This window comes from Gymnoscopelus microlampas, assembly GCF_963454915.1.
Source record: "Gymnoscopelus microlampas genome assembly, chromosome: 10".
In the NCBI taxonomy this organism is placed as follows: domain Eukaryota; kingdom Metazoa; phylum Chordata; class Actinopteri; order Myctophiformes; family Myctophidae; genus Gymnoscopelus; species Gymnoscopelus microlampas.
This window is the reverse complement of record NC_139947.1, coordinates 22027361-22038290: the sequence shown is the minus strand read 5'-3', so window position 1 is coordinate 22038290 and position 10930 is coordinate 22027361. Positions and strand designations below refer to the sequence as shown.

The 10930-nt window shown below is 46.2% G+C and overlaps 1 protein-coding gene across 1 annotated transcript; it reads left to right on the top strand.

The window, feature by feature from the left end:
* Positions 1-507: 507 nt before the first annotated feature.
* On the top strand, positions 508-2433 carry LOC311054144 (broad substrate specificity ATP-binding cassette transporter ABCG2-like; the record flags this gene model as incomplete). Its single annotated transcript, XM_084070023.1, has 1 exon — positions 508-2433. The coding sequence occupies one exon, from the start codon at positions 508-510 to the stop codon at positions 2431-2433; it is 1926 nt and encodes a 641-aa protein (XP_083926149.1).
* Positions 2434-10930: the final 8497 nt, after the last annotated feature.

The following is a 10930-nucleotide window of genomic DNA, read 5'->3' as shown; positions in this document are numbered from 1 at the left end:
CTTAGAGACATGCCCTCCAGTATTAACCTCATACATAATTCCATACAGTGACAAAGTAGCATCAACCGCCCAAATCCCCACACAGCGCGAGCAGGAAGAAACGTTTCCTTTACTGACATGTGAATGTTGTTTTTCTCTCTCTCTCTCTCAGTGCTACCGTCGTGCAGAGAATACACCAACTGTTTTCACTTCCGTCAGAAAAAAAAGATCATATCATGTGGATCTCAGGATCCACATCGGAACGGCGTGGCTCCCATGTGGATCTTTGACATCAAGTGCCTACATTGTGACGTCAGTTGTGTATGACATATGACTCACAATTTAAGCAAGGTTTCAGACTGATGGAAGAGCCTTGGCTGAATATCTCATATGCCATACGTGAAGACATTTTAGATAGTGGCAGTGACCCTCCTCATCAGGGTTGACACCTTGGTTAGGTTTTTACCGGACACCACTGCGGCGGGTTCTAGACTCGGACAACCAGTTCCCTTTGAGTAGTATTTTATAATGACAGTTGTCGAGATTCCCAGGCAGCCATCTGGCTCCACTTTGAGCTTTCACAACATCCAGTACAAAGTGGAGCTTAAGTCCGGCATCCTCTGCAAGAGGAAGACCACACACAGGCAAATACTGGTGGACATCAATGGAATCATGAGACCTGGTCTGAACGCTATTCTTGGACCGACAGGAAGTGGAAAGTCCTCTTTCCTCGATATTCTCGCTGCGAGGAAGGACCCAGCAGGTCTCTGTGGGGAGGTTCTCATAGATGGAGCTCCACAGCCTCCCAACTTCAAGTGTCTCTCAGGCTATGTTGTTCAGGATGATGTGGTGATGGGTACACTGACGGTGCGGGAGAACCTCCGTTTCTCTGCAGCGCTGCGCCTCCCAAGCTCGGTGCCTCAGGGAGAGAAGGAGGCTCGTGTAAATCACCTGATCAAAGAGCTAGGACTCACCAAGGTGGCCGACTCCAAGGTGGGCTCACCGATGATCCGGGGGATCTCTGGTGGGGAGAGGAAGAGGACCCACATTGGCATGGAGCTCATCATGGACCCCTCTGTTCTCTTTCTGGATGAACCCACCACAGGCCTGGACGCCAGCACTGCCAACTCTGTCCTGCTACTGCTGAAAAAGATGGCCAGTCATGGACGTACCATCATCATGACCATCCACCAACCACGGTATTCCATCTACAGACTTTTTGACACCCTGACCTTGCTGGTTAGTGGCAAAATGGTGTACCATGGGCCTGCACTAAATGCTCTGGACTACTTCAGCAACATTGGTTATGCTTGTGAACCTCACAACAACCCAGCAGACTTCTTTCTAGATATCATCAATGGAGACGCCACCACTATCACCAAGATACAGGGCTCTGAAGAACCAGACATTGAGGAGTCGAGCAGCCCCATACAGAGCATTGAAGAAAGCCTGGCAGAGGAGTACAGGAACAGTAGCAACTATAGGGATACGCAGGCCGAGCTGGAGCTCATCACCAATGGTAAAGAGTGCATCGCCCAGCCAAGGTCCTGGCTCATCACCTATAACACCTCCTTCTTTCACCAGTTCCGCTGGCTGTTCAAGAGAACCTTACGGGATCTCATGCTGAATCCACAGACCTCAGTGGTCCCGCTGGTAGTGATCATTATCCTGGCTCTCATTGTGGGTGCTACTTTCTTTGATGTCAAAGATGACCAGAGTGGGATCCAGAACAGGATGGGAGTCCTCTTCTTCATCACTACCTACCAGTGTTTCAGCGCTGTGTCTGCAGCTGAACTCTTCATCACAGAGCGAAAGTTATTTATGCATGAATACTCCAGTGGCTACTACAGAGTGTCCGTTTACTTCCTGACTAAGATCCTTGCTGACATCATCATTTTGCGCACCATCCCCACCGTCGTCTTCAGTATCATCGCCTACTACATGATCGGTTTGAAAGTCACAGTTTCTGCCTTTCTCACCTTCACACTGACAGTGAATCTAGTGGCATACACTGCCACAGCCATGACCATGGCCATATCAGCAGACCTGAACGCGGTCGCTTTAGCAAACATCTTGATGACCATCGTCTTTGCCTTCATGATGATCTTCTCTGGTCTGCTGGTGAACCTCCCCACAGTCGAATACTGGCTGGTCTGGGCCAAGTACTTCAGTATTCCTCGCTATGGTCTGGCTGCCCTCAAAATCAACGAGTTTGTGGGTTTGAAGTTCTGTGATGACCTTGTGACGCACAATGCCACCATGTCTAATGTCTCAACCAACTGCAATGTGAGCCCAGCTGGCCTAACATGTACAGGGGAACAGTACCTGGAGTATCTAGGAGTAGAATACACCACATGGGGACTGTGGATGAATCATATGGCTCTGACTCTCATGGCTGTGTTCTACCTCATCATCACCTACCTGAAACTACGCTTCATCAAGAAGTTTACTTAAGAGCATGTCTCTCTGGTAACGTTTATTTTCCTCTTCACTGAGAAAGCAAAGGTCAGCGCCAGAGGAGGCAGTTGTTAGCCCACATTAGGAACTGCTATTTTATTTATTTCATTTGAGGTTGAGTTTATTAAACAAAGTACCTTTAGTTTTTGAATAAAGTGTTGAACCTTTCCTTAACAAAGTGCTGAAAATAGTAAAAGTACAAAGTGCTGAAATAAGCAAATATATTGTTTATATCTATATTTTTGTTGGTGTGTGTTTAAGTAAATATTATTAAAGACAAAGGCTCAACTGGTTATCTAAACGTGAGCCAAGACCTGCTGCAATGCTGTCCAAACAACCTAGTTGTTAAAAACCCAAGTGGTTCACAAGGTGACGGGGTAATAGATGGTGGAAGATAATCAGTGAGAGGGGCTCTGTAGCCACCGGGGTGTCCGGACAGATACCCTGGGAGGGCTCTGCGATCGCCGGTATATCTGTGTTGTAAGGCCAGATACCCTGGTTAGTACAGTACATGGTAAGCTCCTGCTGAGAGGTTTGAGGATCAGCTGTGGGTCATCATGGGATCTGAACTAACTCCAAGATTCCCTTGCCTTTTATATTGTTGGCTTTGGTGCTTGTGTCATCCCGGTGATGTTGCTATGTGTCAGTCATATCCTAGTCCCAATGTTGGTCATGCCCAGTCTATGGTGTCAGACTTGGATGTGTCAGTTAGCTCCATATATGGAGTTCCAGGATAGAGTCTATGACGAGAGACTTTAATGTCTCTCGTTACTTACCTGGTAAGAGAAATGGAAGTGGAAAAAAATGTATAAAACATTAATGATCACAAATGAGTGACAGACATACAGTGAGAGATACAAAAAAAGTATGAAAGAGGGTAGATAATAAAACGTTTTCATTTAAAGTAATACTAGGTAACTTTTTCAAAAAAACTAAAGTCAAATTTTATATCTGTTGTGAGGGCTAAACAGCAAGGCCCACTATTTTCCTGACTGGTTCATTGTATATGTTACACTTATACCAAGCTCATGGACATTGGGGCAGCCAATCAACAGTAGTGAACCTACCAGGTTCTGAGAGGGGGTGGGACTAAAGGAGGGGGAGGAGGTCTGACAGTGGTAAAAAACAGGTGAAAACAGTGGTGTTTACGTGTTGGTCATCATAAATTCCTTAATCTGGTAAATGTTGTCACCAAATTAAGGGCCAGGGTGAGGATGTATCAACATGTATTCCTGCTAAAAACAAGGTTAGTGTGGGAGCTGGGTTTTCACTTGGTATTTCTACCATAACCAGCTGACTGCTGACATGAATAACTAACTACATAGTGGGCACAGCTAGTCAACAGATCTCCACCGAAACGATATTGGCGCGACTTGGCCGCGAAAGGCGTTGGAAGGCGTTATCCTGCCGATAACCTGCCGACAACCTGCCGGCAACCTGTTGTGGATATCGTCGATTACCGTCGATGAACGACCAAGCAGGTTTGGTCGTGTCCCGACCGGTAGAGCCGTCGATAGCCTTTTGGCTATCGAGCTGCAGTCCGAGCTGGCTTCAGTGTTGCCAGATTCTGTGAGTGAAACAAGCGTCCAGGTCTAGGAAAATAAACCCAAAAGAAGTGACCTGTTTCACCACTTGAGCCCTATTACATCAGCTTTTTAAAAAATTATCTTGAAAGCAAGCCCAAATAAGCAACTACACTTCAGAAACAAGCCCAAACTGTGTGGAGTTTGCATGTTCTCCCCGTGTCCCCTAGGGTAGGTACCCTCACAAAAAACATGCAGTAATCCTGGTCTCTATGCTGCCTCCCCCTGGTCAGCCTGATGGAGGGGAAAGGAACTGGTTGGAATAACGTGTTCCTTCCACGCGCTACGTCCTACCGGGGAAACTCCCCCCTGTCAGGTGATAAGAAGCGGCCTGCTCACTCCTCATGCATTGAAGGAGTCATGAGCTCAGTTCTGGGCTCTCCCTAGGTTGGCAGAGGGAGAGAAGCGCCCAGGATTACATAAGCACTGGATGAAAAAATGGGTTACAAAATCGTGGGATAAAAAAAAAAGAAACAAGCCCTAACAAAAGCAACCCGCAACTATGAATAATTAGAAGCGACTTTACAGGAAAACAAGCCCAAAGTCGCTTATAATAAGCAGACCTGGCAACACTGGCAGGATCTTGCAGACCAGCGCTGCCAGCTCTAACGCATTGTGCGCATCGGCCGACAGTTTGTGCTGAACTAAATGCTAACTTTGTTGTAGTCTGAAGTAGTCTGTTTGGTGGAGAGTCACCTTAGCATGTTAGCCTGGAGGAGAAGAGAGTGGTGAGACATTTCAACAAGTTTCTGAGTGATTATGGATGCTATCTGAGAACTGTAATGACATGGACATTTAAAGTTAAAAGATAGGACGTTTAATAGTGATGTGTGTTTTGGATAGTGTGCCTCAGGACCCTGCTACCAAATATGTTGCAGTAGAGGTGCTCAGGACTTGTCTGCATACCAGGGGATCCAGGTGCACAAAAAGTTTCAATATTATGTATGGCCTATATTATAGTTCTATTATATTAGTATTAGTATATTAGTGGTCCTTGGTGTAAAACAGACAAACATTACAAACACATGGAAACAAATAAAACTAGAAAAAGTGCTCCTCGGAGCACAAGTCTCCGCCAGCAGACTTGTGTTGGGAATGTTGGGAATGTTCTTCTTCTTATGTTCTAATTCTTACAAAAAATAGAACATGTTACTGTGTCATAGTAACATGACACAAGTGTCCTATCCGTCCTGTCTGTATAAGTGTCCTATCCGTCCTGTCTGTATAAGTGTCCTATCCGTCCTGTCTGTATAAGTGTCCTATCCGTCCTGTCTGTATAAGTGTCCTATCTGTCCTGTCTATGTAAGTGTCCTATGTAAGTGTCCTATCTGTCCTGTCTGTGTAAGTGTCCTATCCAATTGTTACAGTATCCGCCATTTCTCAGCCATTTCGTGATTATTCCTGTCTTACCTCACTTTGAAAGAGGCTAAGACTCTTTCAAAGTGACACATGTATTTATAGGCCGCTATACGTCACTAGCCAATCAGATCACACTATTTCACCGTATTGTCACGTGTCACGTGAGGCTTGACCAATGTTAGCTTGACATGTGGAAAGTGAAAACAATGTCTCCTGGCGGAGACAATAAACATATAAATAAAGATTTAAAAAAACTCAGTATCCCTCGGTTTCATTTTGAAGTGAGAGGAGGAACTGAACCGACTTTAGCAATCTGACTATAAATGCTTCACACGATGTGTGTGTGTGTGAGAGAGAGAGAGAGAGAGAGAGAGAGAGAGAGAGAGAGAGAGAGAGAGAGAGAGAGAGAGAGAGAGAGAGAGAGAGAGAGAGAGAGAGAGGGAGAGAGAGAGAGAGATTGGTGTGTGGCCTTGGCTCACTGGCAGTGTGCACAAGACATTTTGGTGCTGACTGGTGTAGAGGTTTGCAAGGTTACCCACAGACAGACAGGCGGACACAAGGATGCCCATAAAATGGAGGGACACGTAAATACATACATACAGTACATGCGTGTGGGTGCTTGGGTGCTTATACGTACAGTATGTACTTTTGGGAAAGTGATTAACCTATCTAGCAGTTATTGTTCTCACAAATTATGAAATGACTTGATAGACATGCTTTGCAGAAAACCTCTTCTGCTTTAATTTTCTTTTGGGGCAAGTAGCCATTGGAACACACAATTATACAAAATATGTATGTGTGTGCTACTGTATGTGAATGCATGTGCATGTGCACAGTGTGTGTCTGTGTACAGTACAGTATGCGTCTACTCTGCACAGTGTGTGCATGTGTGTGAGTGTGAATGCGCGCCATACTCCAAGTTGTTAAGTGTGTCGCCTCGCAGGGACCTGACTGGCATTTAGGCAGAATATTCCCACAAGCCAATGTGTAATTAATTAGCCTGCTGTTCAGCAGCTCTCTCTCCCCCCCCCAACTCACTTCCTGCCCAACCCCAGCCTCATAAGCTAAAACGAGGATAATCAGATCCAGTGGGACTTCTTCACAGCCACTGAAACCCCCCCCCCCCAGCCTTCCCAGCGCAACTACCCCCCCCCCCACACACACACGCCCCATCCCCATCCCCTCCCCCTCCCCTTTAAAAGCTGCTAGCCGAGGCAGGCACGTGACGGCGCCTCCTTCCTCATCAATGACCTCCTCCCATCTGGCACTCAGCTGAGTACAGGGCCGAAGCCTAATTTATGCTCCCGGGCGCGCAATAATAGCTGAGCTACAAGTTCACAAGGTGTCGGCTATTTTCCACACGCGACACCGTTGTGCGACTAAGTATAAGTATGAGTCGGGCTTAAGATCCAAGCGGGCTCGGCGTGAATGGGACAGCGGGGAGTACCGCGGGGACAAGACTCCTTCCTCTTCCTCATTAACCTTCTCATGTTAACGCGGAGAAGGCGGGCCCTGGGACTCGACTCTTCTCCGTTTTTTTCTTTCTTTTCCCTCTTCTCTCAAGGTGATGTCAGAGGATTGCTGACTACAAATCCCAGGGTGCACAGGGAGGAATTATCCCCGGTCTCACATGAAGAGGTTCTGACCCGGGCTTGTTCGGGAAGCCAGATTAAAGCGAGGGAGCCCCGAGACTAGAGGGGGATAAAGGCCAAAGCCTCTTACATGGCTGTAATTTGAGACGAGGAGGAAAAAACCAACCACCGCCACAACCTGACAGCTCTATGCTCCCGCAATGCAGGGAATGCTGCGCCGTTAGCCTATAGCTGTCGGTTCAGCAGGCATTTAGCCCCCCGTGACACCACTGTTTGATGTTCCCAACACGTCCCTGTGACTGATACCCAAGTTAGATCTCACAAAGTCAACTCCCCCGCTGAGCTTGGGTCTGTACAGCTGCTGCCAATCATGAGTTTATTAACATATATACATCCAAACAAGACTAGGCAAGACTAGGCAAGACTAGGCAAGCCTGCAAGCCTAGTTCAGCCGGCTTGTGATGTCCCCACTACCCAGGCTGCCCGACATGAAGAAGTTCAGTTGGAAGTCCTATTGAAGTCCTTACAGTTTGTACACTCCCAGAGTTACAAATGGCTAAATTAAACCTAAAGATTTTACTGTGCAGGATACAACCAGGACAACTGACCTTCTCTGCGTATATCTGTCTGTCTCTTATATGTCATCATGATTTGTGTACATGGGGATCTCATCGTAAACAAGCTAAGTGCTTAATGAGCTATCCAGTTTAGTAGACCTTGTATTGCGAATTTGTACTTCCATGTACTGTTATGTACTGTCATGTACTGTTCTCATGTCTTACTAAATAAAGTACATCAATCAATCAATCAATCTGCAATCTCTCATCTTCTGTTCTGGTGGCTCGTAAACTGGAAGTTGAGTCACTCTTGGGGGAAAAAGAAACACTTTCAATATGACAACGTTCATTTTGCCGATGCCAACAGTGAACTAATGAAGGACGTTTCTGCTCGACTTGACTTCTCTGTCGACGCAATTACATAAACAGCTGAGGGTCGTGCAAGAGAAAAAGATTCGACATGGAAGTACTGTAGCCCCTAAAATGGTTATTGAAGCATTTTGTAAAGAACACACATGGTTCATGTTTACTGAACCAAATAGTTCCATATATAATCTTGTTTGGTAGGAGTTTAAGGTATAGTGTTAGTATACACGGTCATAGTGTTTAGATTGTTTTTTGATTTTCTGATTTTCTTTTTTTGTGTGCATTGACTCATTAGTTGCAAATTACCTACAATGACAATAAAGGCACTGAACTGGATACTGATAAGACATTTCAGCATGCATTACATTTTCTTGAGGAAAGTATTAGGGCAAATGATGCACAATGTCAACTATTTTTGTGTATTACTTTGGCATTTCTAAAAAAACATTTGATTGAAATGGTCTGGAGGCCTGAACCCTTCTATTTACACCTCTCATGATTCCTCCACCACTGTTTTGAGACCTCCTCATAACCGTTGGGGCCTTCAAGTTAATGTCAATAGTAATTACCATGACAGAAGTGATAGTTATTGCCCTAAATACAGCTTACTGTGCTTGAGAGAAACAAGATCTAGAACTAGATCAGTGGGTTTTTACGCAATGGTACGGGTCAGCGCTCGGAGCAACATCTTTTCCTTCCACGCTGTAGCATTAATGCTCATGACTCAGAGTGCCCGAGGCTAAAGTAGTTTCTGATAAAATCAAGAAGTCTGATTTGAAGCTTTAATAGACATGTTAAATACAGTACGTGCGGCTGATAATAACAGTTCCACTCCCACTGCAGCAGCGCAGAGCTGATGGAGAAAATGGCCATGAATGAGTTTTGAACGGAGCAAGCCTTTTGTATCCTGCGGTCTCCATGACAACTAGACAATCGAGGAAGTGGGAGTTCAGCGCTGTTTCCTGGGAAGGCTGGCACCTGTTGCTTCGTATTTTTCCGCTATATTTCATTACAGGCAGTACTAGACGTTCCTTTTTTTAATCGTAGACAAGCAGGTGAATTCTGTGGTAACTAAAGGAAATCGGTTACAGTAGGCTGTGGGTCGATCAACCAGGGCAACATCCATAACAACACACAATGACATCCATATGCCAATGAACCCTAACGGAGGTTTTCCTTTTCTTCTTCTTTTAACATTGACAGCTGTTCACCGTGAATGGTGTTTATAGAGCATATTAGGCACAAAGGTAAATTTATCTAAATATTTTTTATAGATTTTCTAGAAACAACATAATGGACAAACGCGGTATGTAAATGTTGATTTGGGCATGATGGCATGAACAATGGAAAAAACAACATTTTAGATTGACGTGTGTCCGTTTAAAACCACTACAACAAATTGCTGATTTACAAGCTCACAACACATCGCAATGCGGCAGGCCTCTAACAGTGGGCATGCTAACCCCATGCAGGCGGGGGGGGGTCACAAGACTCTTCAAATGACAAAATGCCTCCGCACACGCGCCTTTAACAACATTAACCCTGGCGTCCCAATGTTGTTAAAGGCGCGTGTGCGGAGGCATTTTGTCATTTGAAGAGTCTTGTGACCCCTCCCCCCCCCTGCCTGCATGGGGTTAGCATGCGTTAGCGGCTTGCCTGGCCTCGGACCCCCCGGGCTAGCCACGCACCGGACGGCAGAAACACACCTGCACTTTATTTACAAACACTAATTCCAGTGTTCCATGTAAACTATTTACAACAGACAAAACAGAAGGGGCACCTCCAGACATAGCAAAGCCTTTCCATATCCTTGAACTCCTGTTTCCTGTTGAACTCTCCGTTACCTGCCCTGGCTGGAGGCCCAGGCGGGCAGGCAGGCAGGCCGGGGGGCTCCAAGCATCTTAGCCTGGCCTCCATTTCTTTTATTTTTTTTCTCCCCTATTTTATGCTTCGGTCCAGATGCCACGGAGACAGAGTGGGCCCTCTGTTCCCTCCAGGAAGTTGTGCTGGGTTTTTAGCCCGACAACCCCCTCTCCCCTCTTTCCTTGAAACGAGGAGTGTAAAACTCCACACCTGAAGGGCCTAATTGCAGCCAGATTCCTTAAAAAAAAAAGAAAAGAAAAACAGATCGGTCCTCCTCAATCACCCTCTCCTCGACAAACATAAACAGTTGCATCTTGGGTTACACAGACATATGATTGTAATAGGGGAAAAGTAGCACCCGCGAGAGACGTGACGGGCGTGGAAATCTTCCATTTTTTCTTTTTCCTCTTTTTGTTCAGTTTCGCCGTTGTTTTGTCTCGCAAGCGAGAGAGAGAGGAGGCTTTCGCGGATTGCAGTCTGAAGTGATTCATCTAATGATGCCGAGGTTCGAAAGAAGTTTGGCCGCCTGCCGTGCCAAAGGAACTCGCGAGTACAACTACTGAAGGAAAGGCAGATGGTTTGAGGAATGAGTCTGGCTTCAGCGCCTCTCTTAACATTCCCATTCATTTGCTGACCTTGAGTTACCCAATTTTATTGACATGAAATAGTGCAGGGCCCCCAGGGTCCAAAACAGACCCGATTGTAGTCTTTTATGGCATGTGCACGCATGCATGCACTTGTGGTGTGTGTGTGTGTGTGTGTGTGTGTGTGTGTGTGTGTGTGTGTGTGTGTGTGTGTGTGTGTGTGTGTGTGCGCGCGCACACGCGTGCGCGTGTGTGTGCTCATTCCTCCCCCCTCTGCAGGAGTTGTGATTTCTAATTCCCTACCAGAGGGTTTTTTCAGAGCACGACAGCCCCGGCAGGCCAGATGAAAGTAGTGATTTTTTTTCCACCCTCCATAATTCTAGCCTTTTTTGTCCACTATATGTCATTACAGAGAGCTGCATCTAGTTATTTGTGTCCTGTGGCCGGATACATGCGCACAGAGGGAACCAATTTGTGTGGGAGGCGGATCGGGACAGAGCCGGGGAAGCTGACTTCAGATCAGCCAGCCCTGCAGGCATCTGGGGGCCTGAGGGCCTGAGGGAATGTCATTGTTAAGCAACCCATGCTAG